Source organism: Acanthaster planci, linkage group LG10, assembly GCF_054643075.1.
Source record: "Acanthaster planci isolate LZ-2023a linkage group LG10, COTS_SCS, whole genome shotgun sequence".
NCBI lineage: Eukaryota > Metazoa > Echinodermata > Asteroidea > Valvatida > Acanthasteridae > Acanthaster > Acanthaster planci.
Genome location: NC_141786.1, coordinates 438,252 through 466,086, shown reverse-complemented (window position 1 = coordinate 466,086; position 27,835 = coordinate 438,252). Strand labels below are relative to the sequence as shown.

The window sequence follows — 27,835 nt, the reverse complement described above, 5'->3', positions numbered from 1 at the left end:
TCTTCCCTTATTTCTATTTTAGTTCCTGCTGCAGGATCCTTAGTTGAACGAAATCTATTTTCGCTATTACGTTACACCACCACTAAAATTATTTTTAAGGGTTCGATGGTTTGCGCAGTCTTTCTGTATGTTCTAATTTATTTTCCTTAGTAGTTTTACCTAGTGCCCATTTCCCTTGCCACGCCCAGACTACGGTATTTCATCGTAGTTGGTCTCATCTGCTACTATTTTACACAGTTTCAGACTGTTTCAGTTTGTAACTCGCCCTCCCCTGGTGTTTTTGTCATAGGTGAAGAAGCGCCTATTAAATTTATAAATTCAATTGTTTCAAGGTATAATTTGAATTTTCTTTCTTGTATTCTTACAGATTTTTTTTTAACTTGATATAAATATAATTAGTTCCCCTCACTGGCGGTTGGATCTGCTTAGGTTTCCGTTACAATACCTTTTATATGTTATTCTTTTTCATTTTGCACTCTATTCTTATAAAACCTAGTTGGAGGACAGTCTAATAATGCTGGATTGATCGCTGGTCTGGTGATTCTTGCCATTATTGCATTAATCAGCATCACGTTGAATGTTGTAACAATCAGAGACATCAGAAGAAGTAGAGGACCACCACGAGGTAAGGTATAAACTTAACGTCGTGAGAGTAAAGTAGTGTGGAATCATGTTCCTATAAATGATTACAGGAGATACAATCTCCAGCAATTTCATGGGCTAGTCTTTAACTTCCATTTATTTGAAGTGATCCTTACATGTTGAGTTCGACTGACTCTAACAGACTGTTTGAGTACGCATTGTTAACTGGACAAAGTCCACCTCTTGTAAGTAGTAATTTGATATAACCGAACACTGCATCACAATATGACAACAAAAACCTGTTGTACTTCAAAATCAGATGTTTACATCCGGTAACAAGGTATAGGGTTTGAATATCCCATGGAAAATTCTTTCATTGGGAGTTGTCACTCTAAAAATTAGGTCTCCTAATAACGATCAGGATTAGTATAACAATTCTTGATTAAAGAAAATTTTCTATGAAGAAGATTTTATGCGCCAGCGTTGTTATTTTTTTTTTTTTGGGGGGGGGCGACATTCGTGATTGCAAGCAGTTTCTTAGTATTTATCTTACATTAAACAAAATTGCTTCTTTTTCAGAAAACGGAAAATGTGCTCCAAAAGGGTACGTGTATTTCCATGACATTCCATTCTTGAGGCTATCGGGAAAAATGGTGGTGTAAACTAAAATTGATTTTTTTTGTATTAATTAATAAGATTAATTAACTATTAATTTTAGAATAGGCAGAAATTTTGTTGCGTTTCCTGTTCAACAACGTGCACATTTAGCACTGCATAATTGCAGAATGTATACACTCTATACCCCTCTCTCGAGGCAAGAAAAATTACAAATAGCATCACTATTTTCTCTACTTGGTATTTGTGGCTAATTGAATTTTCAGAAAGCACATTTCACAGGGGAAACGTGCTGTTGTCCATGAAGCAGTGGAATACCAAGACTTAGGTGAGACCCCTTTATAAAAAGTTTTTCAATAAGAGCAGAGCATACTTTTGCACAGATTGTTTTATGGGCAGTTCAACCTGTCTGGTTGCATATTTTTCCACAGACCCTGTACCCTTGCATGTTCTGGCCGTTAGTGGCAGCAGGAATCCAGGTACATCGGCCTATGCCAGTATTTCGGAAACTGCCACGGCATTCTCGCGAGACAAGCTGAGAATTGAACGTGAACTTGGACAAGGTGCCTTTGGAAAGGTGATGCTGGGGAAAGCTAGTGATATTGTCCAGTTTGGAACTACCACTCAAGTAGCAGTTAAAACCCTCAGAGGTAATTCGCGAAATCTGGAGGGGCAGTCTTGGCATTTTCTGTCTAATATTTAACACACCTAAGTATATAATTTTAGCTTTTCAAGAAAATGCTCAGTTTTATAAATGTTTGAAACGGTCATAATTACTGAGGGCGTACTGTACAACATTTTGATGTCAGATGACGCAGATCTAATGGAGAGGGGAGATTTACTACGAGAGTTGGACTTCATGAAACAACTTCCAAGCCACGCGAATGTCGTCAAACTCCTGGGCTTTTGTGTTGATAGAGGTAAAACTAATATGTTGGTTTCCTAACACAAGAATTTTTTTCCTGAAACAATCTAAAAACGGCATGCAAGGCAACTTTGAAAGGAAACATAATCCACATATGCAAGATATTACAGGAACTATAAATGTAAGGTTAATAAGAGGAGTTACATTTTTATCATATAGAGGGTGTGAAAAATCACTTAAAAGCTAAACATGTTTATGTATTTCCTACCATTTAACCAGTTACAGGCAAGTGGGTAGTAGTCGGCGAGGAGTGTACTTGACGTTCACGCCCGAGACTTCACATAAACAAACTCCCAAGCTCTTACAGGAAATACAGTTTCTACAATTACAACCTTTATGCAATACTTTTTGAGCAACGTGGGATTCTGTAACAAAAACTATTTTTTAAAGAAATGTATTTGCTTGGCACAGATCCGATTTATATCATCATGGAGTACATGACTAACGGCTCACTCAAAGATCTCTTAACAAGCAGTCGAGCTAAAGGCAAGCAGGTGTACAGCAACCTTCATGGAAGAAGTAAATCTCTGACATCCAGAGACCTCCTCAAATTTGCTAAAGACGTAGCTGAGGGTATGGCCTTCCTTGCTTTACAACAGGTGGGTATCAATGTCTTCTCTCTGAAGGTCGGTGTTTAAGGGTATGCTGAAGGGTATGTTTAATTAACCCTAACAGTCCTTAATCCTTCACCTGTTGGAGGATTGAGGACTGCTGGGTTAAGTATGGTGACTTCAATTAAATGCACTCATCCAAAGGAACTGTTCATATGCTTTTCTCCTGGGTGCACTTTACATTTATCGGTTAAATTTCACCACAAGGAGTTTTTGTATCCTCAAAATACCCACCTCTCGTCACTTGTTGGTAATAAATCGTCGGGGCTATTTTGGTTTCAAGTCAAGGGCCATTGTTACTGAACATCGAAGCTGTAAACGGGATCTATGAGTAGCTAGCTGTAAGACAGGGCACAAAGTCGGATGTTCACCAAGATCGGCCAAGATAATGAAAGGACCCTTATTAGCAGCAGTATAAACGTGTGTACTTTCTTTCCTCCGTAACAGTGCATTCACAGAGATCTAGCTGCACGAAATGTCCTCGTGGGTGAGAACATGGTGTGTAAGTTGTCTGATTTCGGACTGGCTCGTGACATCAAGAATAAGAGAATGTACCAACGGCAGTCAGAGGTAGTGCAATTTTGTTTCCTCTTTGATAGACTCAGGGAAAAATCATTTTTGGCCCGTGTGAAAAAAATTTACAATCCTGGTGTTTTTTTTTCTTCAAGGGACGGTTGCCCATTCGTTGGATGGCACTAGAATCAGTTGTTGATGACGTATACACAACAGAGAGTGACGTATGGTCTTACGGTATATTTCTGTGGGAAATCGTCACACTTGGTGAGTTTAAGATCACTTGCATTATAGCAGACAACATGTTTGCGTAATGTGACAACTTTCAATTAGAGTTCTAAACAAAATGATTATCTTCCATGTCATCACTTGTATATGTTACCAGTTTATCGAATGATTTAATTAAAATAACAGCGTTTAGTTGGTGTAACATTATGTTACAGGCGCTCGTCCATATCCTACTATGAGCGCCAAGACAATGATAACCAAGCTACAGGAAGGATACCGCATGCCAAGACCCGACCACTGCCAGGACGAAATGTAAGAAACCAACAATACCTTTCTAGAAAAACCTGAATAGCTAAGGAACGTGAAATGCGATCTGTAAAACAGAAGCCTGGGCGGATTCAGTTTTTTTTTTCCCGTGGATGGGAATTTTTTCTGTACGAGAGCAGGGCTACATGTATTTGTCGTCATTGTGGAAGTCGTTTAATATCTTTTTTGGTCTCTATTCACGGAAAACAGATCCAACGTGGTTTATGTGTTTACGGGGTCTTCCAGCCGAACCATAGACCCCCCTCTCCCCAAACGGGGCAATGAGCAGGGTTACCCAAATTCCTCCTGATCTGAGTCTGGTAGCATAGGTTTATAGAGTCGCCTTTCAGCACTTTATCCACATTGTTTGAAAGAGTAAATACTATTTTATCCAAGTAAGTAGCTTTGCTCGGCAGTAAATCCAGATCTGGCTGCGAGCCCAACACTATAGATTCCAAGATGTGAACCTTATGTGGGCTCTATTCCTATTAAAGTAAAAACATTTGTTCGATGTTGTTTTTATTCTCGTAGATATCAGCTGATGTTAGCCTGTTGGCAGGAGGAATGTACCGCACGACCGTCTTTCACAGAGATCAGTCAGAAGCTGGAGAAAGCACTCGAGTCACCACATGTAAGTCAGTCTGTGATTATTAACAGTGTACAAACTGTATGCTTCATCAGGTTTTGGCGTTAAACTGGAAAAAAACATTCGACAGTTTTAATTATGGATTCAAGATTTCATTTCCAACGTTGAAATGTCAGCACAAACTTTTGTCCAAAGTCAGTTAAAGCTATTCATTTGATATTGTAAGGAGAGAAATGTATAAACAGTGTCACATTTGTTCACAATGTTTCTTTTGTGTTTTTCATTTTGTCATAAATATGAACCGCAAAACTGTTAATTTGTGTTTGTTTTGTGCTTTATTTCTCTCCAGGACTGCATAGCGTTGTCGGATTATCAAGAGTTTCAATACGAAGTCACAACTCCAGACTCTCCTGATGAAAGGATCTAGCAGAACGCAGGATACAAAGTAAACATGCCATTAAGCCACCATTATGAGAACAAACGTGTCTTCCACATCAGCAGAGAAAGACACCATTAACCGTGTGTCTCTCCGGCTTCTAAGGAGGGAAAAACAAAAGGGTGATATCACTGCAATGATAGAAATAACGATCTGTCACACTGACTAAATGGCAATGTCAATCGAGTCATTACTAATTGCAGTCTGTTGTTTTCTTGTGGATAGATTAGGGACAGATGGTAGACATGAAACATTGCCCGTTTTGTACGGGCTTTTATCGACCTACTTCTCTACACCGGGCCGAAGTTTGGTTTTTTTTAATGTTTGTTTTCCCTTTTGTTTTTGCAAACACCTTGTCCTCATTAACGGTAAGTGCCTCAGAAGGCGAGTAAGTAACTGACTGCTAAAATATTTCAGAATTTATCCTCACTCGAAATATCCTATGTTTCCGGCATTCTAATATTAATCACAAATGAAGTCAATTCCTACCGTGGAAAGCACTAAAAATAGAGTTTAAATTTGTGTATCTGTACGCACACGGTAAAATTTGGCAGATAGCTTTCTGAAAATAAAGGCTTGTTGTGGTATAACAATAATAAAAATACAGTTTAAAAGTACCAGTAGATAACGTGTTACCTTCACAATGAAAGATATTTCTGGTTAATTTCGAGGTAAGTTTTTTTTAGTAAAGGAAATAAGTAGTATAAACAAAAATATTTTGCAAACATTTGCCTCATTACATACTGTGGACAATGGATTGAGTATGTATATGCGCGTGTTTTCTTCTGTGCACTTATTATTTCTGTTTCTGTTGAGGGACAAAGACCTCTTTGAACAGAGATTGAAAAAAAATGATTGTAATCAAATTGAAGAAACTATATGACTGAAAAACTAAGCTATGGCAATTCAATTTTCTTACTTACTGACAGTACCGTAGATATATGACGGAGCAAATTACTTCCTTTTCAATGTCCGACAATTAAGTAAAGAAATAATTAGCCTCCTGACTACACATGCAACTGTCCAGGCCTACTTGCCCACTTACTCAGTAACACAAATACTTGGGATTATATGTTCTATTTCTCACTCTTTTGAAGTTTGAGCTTTTCTGAGCTCTGCTCTGTACCTGTCTTTGTAAATTCCAAATATACCTCAACTTATATTTTTATACAATGTAGCATTATTGTCATCGTAGCAGATTAAACAAATCGATTAGCGATTTAATTTTAATATTCTCATTTTTTACTTATCACTTTTCAATCAGAACAGTTGCCAGTTTCCACTCTTTTCTGTATCGGCTTTTTATCATCATTTCCAAAGCTTTGGAGGCAATGTATATCTACTGTATCATAATTCAGTTGGGGTATAGTTAGGTAACCAAATATTTTATGCAAAGAATCAAATGAAGGTACAAGTAAACCTCTCTGGCGACGTCATGTCTCATGATGATAGGCCGGCGGACGAGGGGATCCCTGCTTTCAATGATCTAACGTATTGTGGCGAAACAGGGTAGCTGTGCAGACTTGTGTTAAATCTTCGTCACTAATAATTTAGGCACGCGTAAATCATGCATTAAACATGCACGCAGCAACAAATCAGAAGCGCACATTACTTCGGGTCTGGGCGCTGGCTGCGTGGAATGTCGGGACGTCTTAAGATGGCAGCGTAGTTACAAGAGCTCTGCGGAGTTGTGGCGTGTATACTCTGTTTTAAGTGTTAAATCTGACGAACGACAGCCGGTGGTTGGGGATCTACCTCAAGTGTGCCTGGTGCGATCGGTTAGTGTGGTACTTGTTCTCAGTTGCCGGAGCTGCCAATTATCATGATCATATCTCATGGAAGATTGGGTGGATTGTTAGACAGCCCCGTGTATTTACGAAGTGTTAGATTATAAGGTTGGGGAACCCATGTGAACCAGCTTAGACTGGAGGGATTACGTGCCGTTGTTACATGCTTGTTGGCATAGCGACGGTTGGTTGCAGTCCTGGTCTGGGAGCTTGTTTTCCTCGTTGAGGTTTACAGGGTGCAGGTTTCTGTTAGAGTCTGGTGAGGACAATTATAATTGCCTTCTTATTCAACTTACATGTGTTATTTCATAATAAGTTGAAGTGGGTGAGAAATTTTCAAGTCACCTTGAACCTTGTAGCAGTTTGGGAAATGTGTTGCTTAGTACGGCATTGGAGATTATTTTTATTTAAGTCTGCCCAATTGTGCTTTAAAATTACAAAGATTATCTCTGCGTGTTTGGTTGAGACTCTTGAGTTATAAGCCATCGGCAGATTATTTAGATTTGAGGTTTACCTGTTGACTTCAGGGTTACCTTTTGGCTTGAGGGTTACCTTGTTATTGAGGGTTACCTGGTTATTGTGAGGGTTACCTGGTCATTGACTAATCACGTTCGTGGTGCAGTTGAGCACGTAGGGCTACTTACCCGTGAGGATCATTTGTACATAACTAATTGCTTTTGCATATACATGTTGACTGAAGCACTGACATTGAATAAACCAATCATGTAATTGTCCTAGAAATCACAAGTCACCATGAGATTTATAATATTCCTTTATCACGTGTATTTACATTCATTGTAACCTTTATTGATATTGGAGTCAATTACTGAATCACAGAGTGGTGGTAAACCTCCACCAAACGAACAGCCCCTAAGACACAGTCCATTAACTGATATCCCCCTTGCTTTTGGATAGCTGCTCGTTCTTATGTAAGGTTTAACGAATGTATTTGTAGGATTAGGCCAGGCCAATTCTATCTCCGATCAGGCCCGTCTGCTGGTCCGCCTCAAAAAGGTGTAAGTTGTCCCGCCACAGTATCTCATTTTTCCCCAAACGCTCACACTGATAAATGTCCCTTGAAATTAAGCAATAAGTCACTCAACGCTTCCAGGTGTTATCCATTCCAAGGGGGTCTCTGGTTTATTTTACTCAAGAACATTTGCCTGTGTCTGCACAGCTTCCACTTCACCCGTCGCTGACTCTAGTCTCACGCCCAACTTTTATCCTAGTACCCTTGGAAACGAAACCAACCAGTGCGGTGATTGACCTCTATAGGCCTATTAACTTTTAATGAAATCTGTTATACCGAGTTCTTAAAATTCACGTGAACATATCAAATTGAACATAACTTACTAAAGACGCTGTTTTTACACCTCGTGATTTGGGGCAAGCTTTTGCTAAATTACAAAAGAGATGCCTTCCAATGATAAACTGTTTTCAATTGACGAGAATGAATGGCACAAAGGAACCGGTTTATTCTAAAGATGGTGGTCGCTATGCAAAAACCTGCCTCAAATCACAAGGTATAGTAACAGAGTCTTTAGTCTGGGCAATTCCAATTGTTATGTTTATGTGAAATAATATAACAGCAGAGTCTTACCAGATGTTATTTAAATTTAAATCACAAAAAGCCAGGCCTAATGTACAAGTTCCTTTATAGATAATATTTGCTTATATGACACGTCCCCTCTGCGCATGTTCTTTGTGCAGGATATGAAAGCTGCTATTAAAAGAGCGTCCTTGCGCCCTCCCCGGTTTGATGCATGCGTTTCCCCTGCCCTTTCCTCTCAATCAATATGTCACGTAGGTATTTCGAACTACATGTCTACTGTGCAAGCACGTAATGTTTCTGCTATCCACTCTGTCAGTCACGACAACATTCAAATTCTAAGCCTATACTGCTTTTCCTTTATCTGTTAGGTTCCAGGTTCCACGTCACACGTAATCGTCACTCGCGCAATGCCATTAGGCCGCTGACCTTGCTGAAATAACCTTAATTAAATGAAAACATGCAAATATATCTTTATTCTGCCGTTGAACAAGTACACGAAAGGAAATGGCGTTGAGAGTCAACATATACTTCCTGGTTGCTGGGCTAACATTTCTTCTCCCAGGTAAGTGGCCAGTTTTACTACAAATTAATTTCTGGAAGCTCTCCAAATCCAAGACACCGAAACCTTTCCCATTCTAATGGTATTCTAGTCTGATATGGTGCTACCGTCGAACATCAGAGACACATCTCGAGGCTGTCTGTAACATGTTTTTTTGATGTGCTGAAAAGGGAGGGCATCTATACACAGAACAAGCTCAAAATACGAGACAAAATAATCTCTAAATGTGGACAACAACACAGTGAGGGCCACCGTCTTTGTTTGATAGAAATGTTGCCTACGTGCATTACGTTGGGTTACAAGCATAAGGAATGAAGACACTTGAAAAAGTGTGACCCTTTTCGTTACACGGTATTCAATGCTTTTTTCATCCAAAACTATCGTTCCAATTTCTGCAACGTTATTCACTGCCCATTCCTGTCTTGTTTCGGTCACGGTTCTTACGTTCAACGCTGCATAGTACTGCCTTGAAGTTCGACACTGAACGACACTGCTCTTAACTTCGACACTGCATAACACTGCTCTCACATTATGCACTGCACAGCACTGCTCTTTAAGTTTTTCATCCCGTTACACACCGCGACACACCTCCTCCCTAGCTTACTTAACTGGACTCAGTTTTCTGCACCCTTGACAGACCTTTTGGAAAGTTTGCACTCATAAATTACCGTGTAAGTTTTCAACAAATTAGCCAGAACGAGGGTCTACTGTGGAGATCACAATGTTGGTAAGCTGTCAATTCATTATTACGTAACGTCTAATGACACACATTTCTCATATGACGTACTTCTCGTCCTGTTGTAAATATGATGATTTATGGATTTATGTCAGTTTCTGTGTTTTGTTTACACCCCTCAACCTGATTTGCGTTAATTAGTATGAAGTCTGGGCTCGTTCTGCGGTTTCTAACATCTTGTTGGCAACTTTCACCAACTTGCAGAACTGGACTCGATCTTGCGACTCCCTGTTTACTACGTGTAGTGCAAACGTTTCAACCAATAGATCATAGACCTTGTTCAGACCAGATGGATATTTTATGGTGGATGGTGTGAGAACACCAGGTATGATGCATTACGGACAAAGGTGTAATAACAGCCAAAACTTCATTTCAATTAGCAAACAGTTTCATCAATAACTAAACTTACCCTAACTTTAAGCGAATTATTAACACCTGATTTTATCTGCGGGAACAGTTTGCGTGGCGTGAGGGTGTTTTCAATGTTACAGGAAGTAATCTTGTTTTTCTCATACACTTCAGCCCTTTCATAATGTGTTGCCAACATGTGTTTCCGTTTGTAGTTTTACTAACAAGTCCCTGGAGTTTTTATCCTTCCTCTGCACTTTCCAGTTTGAACGCTGCACGCTTGTACATAGCCCTGTTTCGATTTCCTTAAACAAGTTCTCATTATAAAATCAAGGTTGTTTTTTTTTTTTTAAGTTCACTGCTGGAGGTTCCCTCTCAAAAAGCTGTTAGTGACTAGCACTTTATCTGCATTCGTAGTCGAATGGTGTTCGTATCATGGGCGTTAGGGCAAAACAAAACTAAAACAAAAAGACACAGTGTTATAAATGGTTCCAATTTTCTTTTCTTGTGTTGTCACGTATTAATTTTTATTTTGATACGTGAATTCTTGCCACGCTTGTGCAGTTAGGAGTCACAGACCAATACTCAACTGTGCATGGAAGTGACACAATTGTGTAACAAACAGAAATGAAATGCCTTTCAACGGACCTCTGAGATCGCTATTATAGCACGCTCAACATTTTGTCTGGTGCTAACCAGCTGGTGACAAGGACTAAGTTTGTTAGATGAAGTTTTCTTCTGGTTTAAGACCGTAAAATACACGTAGTGGCCTTGTATGATATGCCAAGCACAGTGCCCTCTCATTAGGAAATCCAGTTTTCCCAGTATGCAATTTACATTCATGCATGTGAAACGGCTCGAAAATAAGGGGCTATTTTTGATTTATTATTATTCTTTTTAATATTTCTCTGTTTTACAGTTTCGGTTTTCGGACAAACGCCTCTTGTGGATGGCCCTGAATGGACAGATATTGGACAAGACGCTGTGCTGACCTGTAATTCTACTGCAAATATCCGAATAGTGGAATGGGCAAGAAGTGACTTCGGAAATTCGTTAGGAGAGAGCGATCTAGTTGTAAACTTGAGAACTTCAACAGGGACTGTTATTAATATCAATAACACTCGTTACGGATTTGACAAGGATGCTACTGAGTACCCATTAACGATCAAGTCAGTCAATTTTGACGATGGAGGAACCTACTGGTGCATTTTGGCTGTTGATGATTTCCAGTATATTTATGCAATGAAGGAATTGAGAGTAAGAGGTAAGAGTAAAGCAATGCCCTGTAACTTAAAGACGTTTCGTCCACAAACCCCTTCCAGCCAGAAAAAAACGTACCAGATATCAATATTAACAATAGATTTTGTACAAGTTGATAGTCAAGAATCACTGTCTGTTTTAATATTTCAGTAATGCATCTGAACTAAAATGCGTTTTTCACTTGTGCAGTTTTTTTTTTTCTTATTTCTCCTCTTTATTGGCGGAGGAAGTGTATTTTCAAATGTAAAGAGAACTTAAGAAAGGATTACTGCATTTTCTGCAAACATGGCACTTTACGATTGCACAAACTACAAACGGGGGTCAGAAAAGGGGAAGTTGTTGGACTCATTTGTATATTAGGTCTCGTCAGCCTTGTGGAGTCCGACTTGTTGCATGCAATTCCAACCTAAACATAAGCGTGTTTTTTTTGTCATTAAACTTCCAGCTGATCCATTTGATACACCTTATGGCAGCCTTAGATAAAAGCGCTAAAGAAAAAAGTGCATATTAAAACTATTGTTTCCATTTCTGAACTTAGTTTGGAAATTTTTGCGTCTGAAATAATTTCAATCTGTCTGATTGCGCAATTGTGGTGCTAATTTCACCTCCCCTTAATTGAAATCATTCAAACAAGGAATGTGAAATTGGAAAAATCTCAATACTGTGACAAAATTACCGCCCTTCAGTATTTTGCCGAGTTTATTTGTGTTGAAAGGACAGCGTAAAAATTCATAAAACTGGCCAAAAATCCAAAATGAAGTAGCATTTGCAACGCGTAGGTAGTGGCTTTTTAAAAATATGCTACCTTCTCGTAACTTAAAAGAAGAATATCTCTCTGCAATGTAAGGAAAAAGTTTGAAACAGGTATCTCTTGTGATCGTTGATAGTTATTTTGGTTAGGCACTGTTATTCTCTGCAGTACTTCCGAAAAGTGTAAAGATGTCTGATTTGACTGGGAGTTACCCAACCACTGGAGGCACGGCATATCTGGTAGAAGGACTGAATCATCAATTTATCTGTGAAGCACCTGACATTAATCCAGGGGCATCATTTAAGTGGTCACTCGCTGGTAGAGAGATCGTAGAGGATAGCTCCAGTGATTTCACCAGTGCTGATAATTTCATTACGAGTAATAGTACATTAACCTTGTCACCAGTGTGGAACAACCATGGGGAAATGTTACAGTGCCAGGCTTCAAACAAAGAAGGGCATGTCGGATTATTCACCATGGTAACGCTGGACGTTAAAGGTGAGAAAAATAAAACTTGTGAGCCCCCCCCCCACGGTCGGTTGAGGATTTTACCAACTTATCATTAGGTTTTAATGGTGTATTCACACTATTAAATAAAACTTTGTGGGTGAAGTGAAGGGCAAACACAAACCATTTGTCTAAATATTGTAAATAAGAACAATTTCCAATTTACCTTTAAAAAGCATCTGTATTCAAACTTTAACACTGTTTATCATGCTTGCTGTCAACTTTAGTAATCCCCAAGGCTTCGTCGTTGTCGCTGTCTGACTCGGATGGTGCAGTTCATGATGAAGTTGTTGTTGATGAGGATACACCTCACCTCTTCACATGCCATGTCCTTGGTACCAGACCTGGTGCAAGAATTGAGTGGTACTTGAATGGCGTCCAAAGACGCGTTCTGAACCAAGGTCCTGCAGGAGCCGTTGGATTGGTTACTACATCAGATACGCTGTCTCTCATTCCAACCAGAGCAGATCACGGACAGATGGTGACATGTGAGGCAAGTATTGCAGAGTCACCACGGCCCTACCCTTCACTGAACGTAACGCTAATTGTCAACGGTAAGAAGTTATGTAATCCTACATTTATGCAATTTAATTCTGGACGAAATATGGAGAGAGGGGTTTTTCTTTACAGATGCAGTCTTTGCTGAAATTATCTCATCAAAATACAAATACTGTTTTGGTGTCGTCCATATTGTCTGATAATATGACACTTCAGATGTTGTTTTGATATTTCAAGAATGAAGTTTCTTCTTATGGATTGGGCAAAGATGTGAACATCATTCGCTTGGTTCGGGTAGGGCGCAAACTTGATATGTTGCAAGAAATCTGATTATAGCTATAGCGCACAATGCACGCCAGACACGCAGAAACCTGAACACAAAATTAGAGGGGTAGATCTAATAATTACTCTGCGGGGGGCGGGGGCAGACCGTAGATTTTTTTAATGTCTCATATTTGCAGACAAGCGGAAACGATGATGAAACATCACAGGACACAGTGTATGAGATTGCATTTGTGCACTTACTTTAGCTATGTTTTATTACTTTCCCCTGTATTTTCCTTTTTAGCTGGGATTGAGGGAGGGGGTTTTCGACCCCCAAACCTCCCGTATGTGAATTACCAGCAGGACTTTTTCCCCTTCCAATTCACCTTCTGTTCAGGTGTCTGGTAATGCTCATCAAGTAGGGAGCTTCTACTACTTAATGTAACTTCCTCCAATCATCCAGGTCCCCCAGATGTCCCTGGTATATCAGGTAGCACGTCATTAACTGAGAATGAGCCTACAATTCTGACATGCTCATCAGATATGGGATACCCCGATGACTGGGATCTGGTTTGGTCCAACGGAGGCTTGCCTATAACTGGTCCAACTACACGCCCAACAGCCTCAGATGGTCGCTACAACTTCACTAGCACTTTTAACTACACACCAAGGAGACAGGATAACGGCAACATCATCAAATGTACAGCAAACAGAGCCTCGTTGACACCAGGCCCAAAAGGAATTTATGGACCAGTAGATGTGCAATGTAAGTGTTATGAGGAATTAGATGACTAAGAATTTTCAAAAAGAAACTTAAGAAATAAGATTTTGAAATCGTACTTTTGATCTTCAGGAAAATCTTTGTTGTGTGTAACAGTTACAGATGTCTGTACATTTTATTACAAGTGTCCAACATCTGGGCTGAAAAGAGGTTTTGGAGTCGATTGTCAGCAGACATGGGTACATTTAGGAGTCTCATTTTACTACTACAGTTTGTGCTAGAATTGTGAGTGTAACCCAAAGCCCGCCAGTTCTTACAGCAGGCGGCAAAGCGACTCTTAGCTGCACGCCAGAGAGTAGCAACCCAGCTACCACCCTAACCTGGTCTAAGGAGGATGTGGAGTTAACCACGCCCACTAGTCAACCAAACTCAGGTGGTGCCTATGGAGGTAGAGTGACCAGAGTAAGCTATACAACTGGTGTTCTAAACAAAACCAACAACGGAGAGGTGTATAAATGCTGTGCTACAAACCCGGCCATCTCAACGTGTGCTACCAATCTCTGTGACCGGCACATATTGAGCGTACAATGTAGGTTTCATGCTCCTGGTGATAATACAAGCTAGTTGATATTTAAAAACCATGCCAGGCAAACTGTAAAAAAGGGACCAAAACAGATTTAATAACAAAAAGTGAAAAGTGTAAATCAAAAAAGACTGAAAATAGTAGCGTTAACAGAAAGACCATCATTTCAAAGCAGTTTCCATGGAAGTGTGAAAGGATGTTTCAAATCCACGACAGAAGAAGAAACCAATGAACTGTCACCGATCATCTTGTTGCGCATTTTATGCAGATGTATGCAGACTGAAATTCAGACTTTCAATCCGCAGATTCCCCTGAATTCACCTCATTGAAGCAAATCCCAGACGCATTTGCGACTGAAGGCAGTGATGTAACCCTGACATGTGTGGTAGATGCCAAACCTAGGCCTGTCGGCATCAACTGGAAGAAGCAAGGCTCCAATAAAACTTTTAACTCAGCGTTTATTGATGACACCAGTACGTTGACTCTAATTAACATCAGAAGAGAGCAGGCAGGGAACTACACTTGTAGAGCAAACAACGGTGTGCCTACTGATGACCCCAGCAGTGACGCAGTTTCATCTCCACTCACAATTATAGTGCATTGTAAGTTGTCTACACAGTATTCTTGTGATGTGGTTGTACCAGGCTTAAAATGAGAGAGTCTCAAACAACTTGAGAATCTTAATAAAGTTATAATAATTCTCAAACTGAAAGTTTCCAAAGAAAACTCAACTAAAGGCAGTGTTCAGGTAAAGTTTAGAACGTTTGTAATACTGTAATGACTGTGATTATGTTAATTTAACATAACAGAGGTGGGGATAAATTTCAGTTTGCTATTGAAGGTGCATCAGAGGATTATACCAATTTGCCGCAATACAGCACACTGTTCAATGTGATGATGGCCTTTATGACTGTCTACTTTCTTGCCTATGACAAAGATGCATGGAGACTTGACCAGCGATCGAGCAGCAGGGTAATTAGTCAGTCCCGGAGCCGCACCATATACTCGCCAGAACATTCATGTGCGTGTCTTGTATTGGCTCACCTTCGGGGCGCCGGAATGGAATATTCTTTAGGATGCCTTACGTAATTTCTTTGACCCCCTGTAGGATTGAATTTATTCGGACGATAACAAGTGCTGAAATTGGTTAAAAGCGCTGCACATGCGTGCTGAACATCTGATAAGCAGCTCATCAGTACTTTTTGTGTGACTGTGTTTTCAGCTTCGACAGACTTTACAAAAATGTGACTAGCCTAGAGCTATAATTCGGCGGCGAATGAGCAAGAAGTTGTTACAGTGCAACAAAGCGCCCCCGTTGATCCACACATGGAGCAGGTAGTTTCATATCTTTGGACTTACATTTTATTGCAGATGAGGCCAGCATCACTAACAAGTTCAACAATATCGTTGGCGCCAAGCATGGAGGAGTGACAGTGTTAACGTGCATCACGAGGGCTAATCCTAAACCTATAATCTCATGGTATAACCCAAACGATACCATAATTTCCCCTGACTATGGCAGTGACAAGTTTTTGATAGAAACTAATACCACAAGTGGAGACCGCATCTACGGATTTACTGTCACCAGCACTCTTACCATCCGTGGAGTCGATTCTGTGGTGGACTACGGAGTGTATACCGTCAATAGTTCGAACGGCATCGAAGATGGAGACACCCTACAGATCAATCTTACAGCACCAAGTAGGATAACACTAAGTCGCTGAATAGAGCGCAGTAGTTGATCCCTACCTCGAAGTGCATATCCAAAATTAGGCTAGGGAAAATCTGTGTATTCTAGATGGTTTTTGATAACGCACATGTACGGAATACATATTCTCCAACAAAATCCAAAAAATATGATCTCGAAACTCTCAAAATAATAACCACGTGAATAATTTGGAACTGTTTGCAAATGCTTAAATGGACGGTTTCAGTGTGCATTCTGACAAGAATGATGACATAGACCACAGTCTAATAAATGGTCTTTTCAAAGGGCCCATGAATGGCTAAAAGTCTGTAAAGGAAAAGTCTACATAAAATCTGCTTTCGAAGAAGAACGTAATCAATAAAGTGCCCATCTAAAGAGATTTGCACCTGGTTGCTTTCAAGCAGGCAGTGCCAGTACGATTCTCCGCGTAAAACCGTTAATTTTGTTTAACCTCTTCTTATTGAAAGGAATACCAAGCAAGCCAATTGACGTACAAGTCACACAACGGACTGCAGATTCCTTGACTCTCAGGTGGACCGCTGGTAATGATGGCGGTGAAGAACAGTCATTTCGCATCAGCTATCTGAAGATTTCTGAGTCTGGAGGTCAAGAGGTGTTTACCGATGCAATTAGAGCAATTGATGGACAGAAGGTGTACATCTACACAGTCATCTCTCTGCAGCCAAGCACTGAGTATTTGATCAGGGTGTATGCTGAGAATGGAGTTGGAAGAAATATGGAATCCATCAATACGACTGCATATACTCTAAGTAAGTTGATAACGTATACACATTCGTTGTAGCTCGTTTGGTGGCGCCTATTTGTTTACAGCTGGCATCGGACTAGTTATTAGTTTTCAAAAGCAAGAACCGTTCTTGAGTGAAGCGCTGACGTTTGCATTCATGTAATATTTGGCATTAAAGGAAATTGTAAATCCTGGCCAGAAAATGACATTTTCAATTCTAAAAAGTTCGTTGTTGTGGCATTTAACTTTCGGAATGGCTCGGCAACTCTTTTCAAATCACAGCACATCGGGCTCAAATTTACCCAAAACGTAGAATGGACCAATGAAGTTTCGTTTTGGGGCGTATACTGATGTATTTTCTAACATGTAAATTTTCGTAAAACTGACATTGTACTGCATTAGTAACAATTTACAAATAAACAGCAAACAAACTTTCTTCTTTTTTACACATCGAATGTCAGTGAAAAATACCGAAAAGCCACCGGAGTCTGATGAGTCAAGCAAACATGTTGATCTTATCACTGGCGTTGTTGCTGGAGTTGTAGTGCTGATTGTTATTATCGTGTTTGCTGTTCGACTGAGCAGAAGAGCACGAAGTTATCCCGCAGGTAGGGTAATACACTAACAAATTCTGAAACACGAGGTCTTGATATGTAAATTTAAAATACTTCAGTTATTCTCCAGCATCCATTTTTTCTTACAAGTGCAACCACTTTGTGAACTATTTAAATCAAACTCATCGGTTCATGATAATGCAAATAGTTCTTATAATTATCTGTATGTTGACATAATAGACCAAACGTTGGTTCTTAAGTCAATTTTTGAATCAGATTTTAGTGAGAAAACGTGAACTCGGTAAATTGTACCACTGAGTCTACATGGTTAATTTTAAGTCCAATAAGACTCATTGTTTTCCTATAATGCAATTTTCGAAACAACCATTTGATTCAGTTTCAGAACAAACCAAGAAGGCATCCCGTAAAATGTGAGTGATTCATTATAAAGTTATTTTGTTCAAGAAAGATCTCATAACAGCTGTTTCTCTCTTTCATTCGCTTAGGCAAGTTTGCTAACGAAAAGTATTAACTACATAAAGTACTCTTCGTTTCAACAATAAATGAAATGTCAAATATTTTGAATTACCATGATTCTGTGAGTTTCTTTAAAATGCGTTACTGTTTTAACAGGAGAAGGCGCCTAAAAAGCAACACGCAAGAGGACAAACGTGCTAACTACAAAAACATTCTTGGTTTGTTCATTTGTTTGATTTTACCACATTACTATTATGATCAAGAGATCTGTGCAAGGTTATAAGTAACATTCCCTGTTTATTTTCAAAACATAAGGCGTGCACGGAGAAAGAAATGTCTGCAGTCCCTTTATGTTCATCATTTCGTTTGTTTCATTATAACTTTTCAAAAATTATAAACTTTTTAAAAAAAAGATGAAGATATATAAAAAAATATCATGTATTTGAGGCATTTGAAAAAAATGGTAAAAACATGATTACCCCGAAACAAATTAGACGAGAGTCACAGCATACATTTGCTTTCTTCGTTGTATCTCTTGTCCAAATGTGCCAAAATAATACATTAAGATATATGCCAAAATAATACATTAAGGCATAATCTAAGCATCGACTCACCAAACCTAAATTTTTTTTTTCTTTTGTTAAATGAAGTATCAAATGCGTCAAATTTTAATATGACAACCCCATCCTTAAAGTGAAACTTTGGTTTGACTGGATGCAAAAAATAATGGGAAATCAAATGACCAAAAGTAACAAATAAAATCAGAATAGTCTACGGGAACGCCTTGCTCATTGGCTCATACGGTGTCACCTAATAGATGGCATATGGTTTAAGGTCCCCAAATGAGTCATTCGTGTGAGCGTTTGCCAAGGAGTATTTTGTCATTCGTATCAGGTGCCTAAACCTGCTAACTTTTCTTTAAACTCCACATGTTGCGCAGAAATGGATGCAGTAAGTACAGCTGGCCAGGAGCAGGCTGCCCCTTCGTATGCTAATGTATGCAACTCCCTGATAGCCTTTCCACGTGATCAGTTGACCATTGTGAAAGAAATTGGGCATGGATCCTTCGGTCTGGTATTCTTAGCGGAAGCTAATGGAATCATCGAAAGATCAAAGGTCACAAAGGTCGCTGTCAAGACACTTAAAGGTGATTTAGCTGATACATATATATATATTGCTTTATTTTTAAATAATTGTCACAGGGGGTTTGAGGAAAGAGATTGACTTCTGTTGATAGACCCAATTATAAATCGTTGAGCTGAATTGGTATGAATTGAGCGAAGTCGAATCTTGGTGTTTGCTGTTCACCACACAGTTGATTTGAATAATCTCCACGAGAACGGTTCATCCGCGGATCTTTGAGAATTACTGTCGTCTTCATCTGGATATGTTTGGTATATTCAGTCATTATACAGAGCACATCGCGTTCGGGGAATTTCTACTTAACGGCTGTTATTCCAATCCTCAATGTTTCAGTTCCAGGAAAAAATTGTTATGTGAGACAAATATATGACTTGGAAGGTGATATAATGACAATGCACCCTTTGTCTTATTTTGTTTTGTTCATCAAATGTATGCATACTGATCTTGATGAATATACGTTCTTTGGAAATGTTCTTCTTTGTAGACGAAGCCAATAACCTGCAACGGAGGGACATGCTGAGGGAGCTGGAATTGATGAAAAAGTTACCAGACCACCCGAATGTAGTCAAACTACTCGGCTTCTGCGTAGATCAAGGTAACCAGTCCATATATATTCAAAACAAGCGTATTTTGTCAAACCTTTTGGAATCTTAGCCAGAACTTACTTTTGACTTCGGTGTATTAAACGTAATTATCAGTTTTCTTTCATAGAACGTTATAAACATCTAATTTATGCAATCTTTGATCCAGAGCAAGTATCATATTTAGAAATATTTCGAAATAGAAAATTACTTAAAATGATAAGTTATCAAATATTCCAATGACAATGATCATTAATCATTAAATTATCTCGTAAATTACTTTTTGGTCGTGTTCCAAGAGACAAAGAACTGGCAGCTCCAAAATATGACAATATTTACCCAAAGTACTCGTTGCCATGACGCCTCTGCTTAAATCTTACACCCCAAAAAAACCTAATCTATCGAAAAAGATAACAGAAAAAATATTTTTTTAACATCACTTGTGCAAACTTTTACAAGCCTATACGTCAAAGTGTTAACAGGCAAAAGACAGAACGATCATTCATTTGAATGAATAATATGAAAATGACATGAAAATAATAGCAATTGTCATTATCTCTGTTCAGGGGGCGCCGGTCACAAACGTAGGGCTGGGTAGCTCAGTTGGTAGAGCACTGGTACGGTATTCCAGGGGCCGCAGGTTCAGGTCCCGCTCCAGTAAATTTCTTTATTCACCTTTAGAATCATTCATAAGCAACAAGTCAGTTTCCATAAATGATTCTGTTTCATGAAAATAATTTAGTAGAAATCATGGAATAACGTTTTTCTTAATTTTTCTTTCAAAAGGTGGTTGTCAGAATTATTTGAATGCTGGCCTGAAGTACTCTCTTTTTCTCGTTTGACATAAGATCCTCTGTACATCATCGTGGAATACTTAACAAGAGGAAATCTGAAAAACCTCCTCAAACAGAGCCGTAGTAAAGGTGGACGTGTCTACCGCAACTTACATGGCATCAGCAAGTCACTAGCCTCTACGGATCTTATTATGTTCGCAAAGGACACAGCAGATGGCATGGAATTTATTTCTTCTCAAAAGGTGACCTACCCTTTGAGTAGCTTTCCAAACGAATCTAACATTGCTCCTTCCGTCTACGTATATTTTAGCCTTTAAGACTGATTGTACTATAAATTGAAAGCATCGAACGTTCAGGTCCATTCCACCTTTCGAGAAATTTACCTGCTAAGAAAAATCGTCAGTCCACATCCAGTGGAACCGAGACAATATTTAAAGCTGTGAAGAATCTAAAGATAAAGATTAATTAAAGGCATAATTTTCGAAACGAACGTCCAGCTACAGTGTATGTTCAAGAGCATTCTACTTATTGAATTGCACTCTTTTTAAACAGGATGAGATGTTAACATCTTGCCTTTCATGCAGAAATTTCACACACTTTAAATGCACTTTTGATAATTGCTCTCTATCTCACAGTTTCTGTTTCTTGCTCTTAATGATAGTGGCTTCCATTTCAATTGTACTGTAGTGCATTCACAGGGACCTGGCTGCACGTAACGTGCTTGTGGCTGATGATATGACGTGTAAAGTGTCTGATTTTGGACTTGCTCGGGACGTCATGAACATTCGAGTGTACGAACGAGAGTCAGAGGTGAGTTTCACGCAGTATGTCCTTTGCAGAAAGGAGGTTATGATTGAGCAAATAAAAACAAAACAAATGATAGCTTCATGGTCTACGACATTATCCGTAATTTGACGTAAGAATCGTGAAAGTTAAGTATCAAGGGCACCAATTATCGAGGGTCACCAACTATCAATCGTTATTTACAACAAAATGCATTTTTGTCTTTACAGAGTGCACTGCCCATGCGCTGGATGGCTATTGAGTCAATTTTGGATGACGTGTACACAACAGAGAGTGACGTTTGGTCTTTTGGCGTACTTCTGTGGGAGATAGCAACTCTCGGTATTTTTGTCTGTCACAGAGACATAATAGAAGCAGAACACATATCAGTATTTTTCATGTCCAGCCTTTGATTGCGTGATTTACCTTTAATTCAGTTTCTGTTTTCTGTTAAAAATCCGATATACGATTATGTTTGTTTTGCAATTTGTAGTTCAGTGATCATTCTCAGCGAGAGTTCCCAGTACCAAATTGTAGTCAACTTATTTTCCTGTTTGACTCAAAGTCATTTGCCTGGTGCTTTCACTACCCTTTCTTGACGGTTCAGCTTTTCATACTAAAATTTGTGAGCAGAAATTGCCTTTAATTACCGGCAATAAGATAAAGTTTGGGTTCTTTCGCTAGAATGCTTCTTGTTAGATTTCCTACGTTCAATTATTCCATTTCAACAGGTGCTCGTCCATACCCAGCCATGTCAGCCAAGGTGTTGATTTCAGAGCTGCAGAATGGATTCCGTATGCCTAAACCACAGCATTGCCAAGATGAACTGTGAGTTAGCCTATTTAATATTAGATAGAAGATTCCTCAAATGAGGTCTATTATTAATGATACAGATAATACAGGTTACTGGCAATTTAGCAAACAACAGTTACATCTGGTTTAAGAAATTTGGCATTGATATGACTGTGCGTTCAGCGTGACAGGCCGAGATATTTCTGACCAAAAGATTGTAGGCTTGCTTTGCGTCAATGCATCAAGCTTCGTACTTTTCAAATCCAGGCGTAACAAAACATTTTTCTAATGATGCGACTTCCGAATTTTTAAATAAAGGATAAAGGCCTAACATTCTACCTTCTAGAAATCTGTTTGCCAAATATCTAAATGTTCTTTTACAAATTAATGAACATTGGATGGTTTCTTCAGGTACGAAATGATGTTAAGATGTTGGGACGAGGATCCAGCAAGCCGACCTTCCTTCAAGATGATAAGTGATGATCTAGACAGACTGATATGTGAGGGAAAGGTAGGGTTCTTGTATGTATTAGCAAACTTGGAAAACAGACACTCAATATAAGCTGATAAAATATTTAAAATGTCAGATTTCCTTCTTTTATCGTTTCCTGTTATCCATAGGATCATTTAAATTGCAGTTAACTATCTTCCTTTTGTTGGCAGGATTACCTATCAATTGAAGATATCGAGGACGCCGTGTATGAAGTGTCTCTGCCGGGTGGCACGTTAGAAAGATTATAGACATTAGTATAGAAACAGTTTTCAGAGTTTTTTCAATTATGCGAACATTGCTGATTTACAGTATTTTTTGTAAATCAGGAAAACTATGTCAGGTTAGACGCTTGCCTTTTTTTTTCGTTGACTCACTCTTTCAATCAGGCTTGGTCTCCACCTGCCGTTGGTTACAAATGTACATGGCGATAGTGTATCATCGCTATTGACACATGTGTCACAGAGAACGTATAGTTTACATAAGAAGGTTGAGGTCCATTACGCATTCTATTTTGCTTGTCACTTCTGCCAAACTGCACGAGACATTCTTCTCAAATTTCGCAGAAGAGGAACACAAAAATCGGAGAAAACTAAGCCCAAGCACAAAGAAAGCGGGCCTGTGAAGAGGCGCTTCTAATATTGTCTTGCTGGATTACAGTATAACGTTAAATACGCAACAGGCAGATTTGGTCAGTGAGTGATTTGCCGTACGAGACGCACTGTGTATTAAATTTCACTCTTCACAAGGGAAACAAGAATACAATAAGAAGAAAGTTGATGATCAAACGAAGAAATTTCTAGTGCAATTTTTGTTTTTTTCACATGATGCTGAAATGAGAGAAAACAGTAAGTGCAGTACATGGGGAACACTTGTACAGTGCTATTTGAAACCAGCTCAGCGGCTTGTTGAAACGGCAAAATCAGAAACAAATGCGGACTCAGCTTGGTCAACACAATGTTGGGAGAAAAAATATAGAAAAAGCCTTACTCACTGTCCCGACGTCCTTGCTTTTTTATTTGTTGTTTTCTTTGGGTTTTGGTGCTGTCAATAAATTTATCGATTTCCGTTTTCCCCCAGTCGACATAAAGTCTGATCTCTACATTCTTTGTCTTGGTAATAAGTGATTTTGACAGTCTTTGCTTTTAAACGTTTTTTAATACGGTGTATATGCTAAAAGTAATTTTAAAGTCGGTTCTTAAAATTAAATCAAAACCAACTCCGTGTATGCATTAATCGTGTTACAGTGTTTGTCTGTTGAAATGAACCGAGCTTTTAGTCTCCCCCAATGACAGGTCCCTAAGTAACTGAGGTTTTTAAAACTAATTGGTTGGTCGGGCGTGAAATACTTCCCTTTCAATAGCACTTATCTTTTTACTCCACTTTGAAATTGCGTCCGTAATTTAAAAACATATTAAAAAATATTTCACCTAAGGAATGATCTGTTAGGTTTAAAGCGTGTTAACCACCTTAATGTCTTCAATTATCCCTAATTGTATTTGATGTATAATTCTTGCAAGTGCTTACCAAGTCAGAAAATAAATCTGGAAAAAATCGTTTTGGTTTTAATCTATCAATGGCATGTTGTACAATATTTGCACACAATTCCCCCGTCCCATGTACTACCCCACATCCGATAATACTTCCAACAGCCTTTAATAAAAATTGAACCGTGCACTCTTGTAAGAATTACAGCCCAGATGGATTGATGTCGACTATGTTTAAGAAGGTACAGTCACTTATGCGTTTTTAAAACAATTGACAGGTCAAATCTGATCTGATAGACTCATAATGTAACATTTTAACAGTAATCACCATGCAAAACCCTCTCAACAGTTTAGTACACCTTTTGGATGTTTACGCGGGATGATTTTCTCTCTTTTTTTTACCAAAAGTATTTTTTTTCATGTGCAGAGAGTTTCGTTTGACGTGAAACCTCCTTCGTTGAAATATTATTTATTGTCTTTTTCTGAAATAATTTTATTTTAAAATAAAGTATACGTATGACAAATGAAATCCAAACGCCCAATTTAAGTTTTAAATTGCATGTATTTTGGATATAAAAAATTCCTACTGTAAGTAAAGCATGTAACTCCAAGCTTGTCAACGTGGTGTTCTTATAAAAAGACGGTGAACTTTCTTTTCCAAATTAATCGCTCGCCAAACTTACTTGTCGGTGGTGTGAAAAGTCTCCAACTCCGAACATTCATATCAAAAAACATTTTAATAACTTGAACATATGTTTGTATTATATATAACAGGTTTTGCCCTTACCCAACGTATATTAATAAGCACTGTATGCTCAGTGCTTGTCCGAGAGCTTGCGAAAAAACCTCACAAGCTTACTCGGGTGGGACTCGAACCCACGACCTCCTGCTTACTAGTGCAGATGTCTTAACCACTCGACCACCGAGCTTGCTGGGGTCGGCTGGCCGGTCCGAGTCAAATGAAGCAGCGGGTACCGCGAACTATTTTCAAGATGTATGTTTGCAGCAAACTTATACGTATACATAAATTTAAACTTGTTAGGAAAGGGGGACAGTTTTTGCGCCCAGCACCTTGCAATTAAATAGAAAATTGCACCCAGCCGAAGAGCAGCACAATTACTCAGCTTGGGTCAGGAATAAAGCTATTATGTACATTTACATGCTGATGCACAGCTAACCAATGCTTGATAATGTAATATATTATTTTACGGCTGAAAACAGTAGTAAAACTTTTTGTTCTCTTGTCCAATGGACAACGGGGGGCCGTTGTTTAAGTCTAAGAACACTCAACGGTTCACTGGTCGGACTCTTTGATTCAACGGGTTAACTTCTTCCCCATTAGAATCAAATAATCATCATTCCAATTAATACGTTATATTTATTATGAAATGTGTTGTTACATAATTTACAGTTAAATTATGGCGCTGTTGGAGAACGACTGGCACACCTGAACAGATAAGTCGATATGCAAACTGCAATCAGAGAATTTGTCTATCCTGTACGGTTCATTTGAGTCAACAGAATTAATTACGGTGCTGACAGAGTGCATTGTTTTACATTTTTGTTGATTTTGCGTGTTCACCAGTGAGCCTGCTAGTATTAAGCCCAGCTAGTGGCCTTACTGTATCCCTTATGTATTGCTTAGATAAACAACGGTACTATTGGAGGTAGTCTCGGTTCTGAAGTGTTTGACTTCAAATGTCGTTAACTCGGGCCAAAGGTCGAATACTGCAGTGGGAAATTCATGCCTGTACATTTTAGCTCTACCCAGTCTACACTTTATGACCCCTTTTCCTCCTTTTCAAAACATGTACACAGTTTAACAGGTTAACCAACACAGTTGTTGAATACTGCTACATAATGTGTTACTTCACGAGTTCCGCAAAGAGATAACGAAAGCAACAAAATAAGGTCACTGTAACGCTAGTCCTTCTTCTTAAAAATTAAAAAAAATTAAAAATGCAGCATTCAAATCTGTATTTTACTATCGATATGGTAAACAGACGGTTTGGTTATAACAACCGCCGCTTTTAATACTGTTGTCTAAATTTAATATGTAGTGTAAGACAGGTGATGTGATTTATTCACGATTTAACTGCATATACAAACCAATTACTCGATATCACCAAAGAGGATTTCTGACGACGCACATAGAATCTACATAAAGACTTATTCTTTTAAGAAACTGAGCCACCACTCTTTGGATAATTATTTTTGCCTTCAGTTTGTTCGCGTTATTGCAAGAAACACATGAATAACTGTGGCTACAAGTATTGAATGACTTATCCACCATTATTTAGCACAGTTTTGCAATGTACGTTATATCTATGTTCTCTTTAAAACTGCTCGTCGACCGTTTACAAGATAATGTGTCAATTTGAACGTACGGGATATATAGTGGTGTGTTGTTATAAAAGTGTAGCATTGTATCGAGATATGTCAAGTTGCCGTCTCTGAGGTTTGTAGAGAATCTTCAAGGTTTGAAATTCAGCACTAGTGCGGTAACGATCTCTATTAAAACACTTCAAATAACAAGGTGGTAACAAGGTGTTAGCAGGCCAGCAGTAAAGTAACAAAGCAAAAAAGCAAAAAATCTCCTGGATACGTAGTTTATTTTCTAGAGCCCATAAGATCTGCACTCCTGGACCTCGTCTTCAACATAAACTGAACACACTTAAACGATACATGTCCTGGAATGGGTTTCCGCTGCATACAGTCAACCACATCTTTAAGAAACTACACCAAAACCTGTCTAAAGCCGTTTCACCCCAAATAAATTAGGATGCGGACATAGCCAAAATCTGGTTATGGCTACCTTTCACTGGAAAAGTAGGCCAAAACATAGTCCATAGATACATCAACAAGATTAATTGACACCTCACTAAGAATGTCAAAATCATAATTATTTGGAAATCTAAGAAAGTGATGAATATGCTGCCAACTAAGGACCTGACTCCCAAAGAGTACCGTAGTTCGGTTGTATATCACTTTAAATGTCCAGGTTGCAACAACGATTACATTGATAAAACTGACAGATGTCTAACCAACAGAATCAAGGAACACTCAACTGGGCCCAATAGTGTAATTTTTGACCATATATCATCATGTGAAGGCTTTCACCACATCCTGGGGCTACTTAATCTTCCTATTCTTCTGGATACGGGCAAACAAGACAATTTTCAATTTTCCACCTACCAGTCATTGATACTTAGCAACACTAGCGTTATTGATTATTCTACACATTGGCTGGAATTGTTATTTAAGGAAGCTTTAGCCATCAGTCGCTACAAGCCATCTCTAAACACTGGATTAAGGGCCTCCAAAGAGCTTGCTTTGTTTGGCTAACTTTGTTTATGGGATGATTCAACACCTCACTTCTCCTTTGTTACTTTACTGCTGGCCTGCTAACACCTTGTTACCACTGGTTTATAAGATGATGCTTTCTTTGTTTACTGTTTAGACTCTCTGATTGGCCAATTACTCCCCCTCTGACTCATGTTATAAGGTTACAACTGCATGGCTTATCTCATTCCTGAAGATGTTCTGAATAAAGAACGAAATATTGAATCAAACATGGCTTTCATTAGTCTTTATGGAGTCTGCATAATATTGAGTCACTTCAAATAAACTTTAACATAATCTGCCTACCTTGTTAAACTCAAAGTGCATTTTGAAACAAATTTGTTACCAGCATAGTGTAAACGGTTTCTTAGGCCGCCGATTCTAAACGTAATCAGATGTAAAAAAGAAAAAAAAACACTTAAAGCGTTAACTTCACGTTCATGTGAAATATCGTATACATCCAATAGTTTTGCAGTTAATCCCGTCGATGAGTTGGACAAAGCTGATTGTTTTGCATAAAACACAATATAGCACGGCTTACTAAAACACGCATTGATCTACTTCGATGACT

General features: G+C 38.8%; 3 protein-coding genes across 7 annotated transcripts in view; 2 read left to right on the top strand and 1 right to left on the bottom strand.

Annotated features, from left to right (window-relative positions):
* Positions 1-7,336, top strand: part of LOC110988921 (fibroblast growth factor receptor-like) — a 94,023-nt gene extending 86,687 nt beyond the window's left edge. For both annotated transcript variants that reach the window (XM_087142022.1, XM_022252903.2), the window contains 11 exons: positions 497-625; positions 1,162-1,186; positions 1,464-1,525; positions 1,629-1,847; positions 2,007-2,117; positions 2,534-2,721; positions 3,181-3,303; positions 3,402-3,513; positions 3,690-3,786; positions 4,312-4,411; positions 4,716-7,336. In XM_087142022.1, coding sequence (XP_086998148.1) covers positions 497-625; positions 1,162-1,186; positions 1,464-1,525; positions 1,629-1,847; positions 2,007-2,117; positions 2,534-2,721; positions 3,181-3,303; positions 3,402-3,513; positions 3,690-3,786; positions 4,312-4,411; positions 4,716-4,793 — 1,244 coding nt within the window. In that variant the 3' untranslated portion in view covers positions 4,794-7,336. The remainder of the gene's footprint in view (positions 1-496; positions 626-1,161; positions 1,187-1,463; positions 1,526-1,628; positions 1,848-2,006; positions 2,118-2,533; positions 2,722-3,180; positions 3,304-3,401; positions 3,514-3,689; positions 3,787-4,311; positions 4,412-4,715) is intronic.
* Positions 1-27,835, bottom strand: part of LOC110990617 (uncharacterized) — a 271,293-nt gene that overhangs the window by 171,593 nt on the left and 71,865 nt on the right. The window lies entirely within an intron of this gene.
* LOC110988938 (uncharacterized) lies at positions 8,372-27,494 on the top strand. Of its 3 annotated transcripts, none has more exons than XM_087142041.1 (20): positions 8,372-8,703; positions 10,704-11,048; positions 12,201-12,293; positions 12,530-12,856; positions 13,528-13,830; positions 14,057-14,374; positions 14,674-14,970; positions 15,740-16,069; positions 16,544-16,846; positions 17,283-17,429; positions 17,773-17,806; positions 18,009-18,070; positions 18,793-18,999; positions 19,480-19,590; positions 20,425-20,612; positions 21,058-21,180; positions 21,384-21,495; positions 21,885-21,981; positions 22,357-22,456; positions 22,609-27,494. In XM_087142041.1, exons 1-20 carry the CDS (start codon positions 8,646-8,648, stop codon positions 22,684-22,686), a joined length of 3,633 nt encoding a protein of 1,210 aa, XP_086998167.1. In that variant the 5' UTR covers positions 8,372-8,645; the 3' UTR covers positions 22,687-27,494. The 3 variants fall into 3 exon arrangements, with proteins under 3 accessions (XP_086998167.1, XP_086998166.1, XP_086998165.1); XM_087142040.1 differs by having other exon boundaries at positions 11,964-12,293; positions 13,606-13,830; XM_087142039.1 differs by having other exon boundaries at positions 11,964-12,293.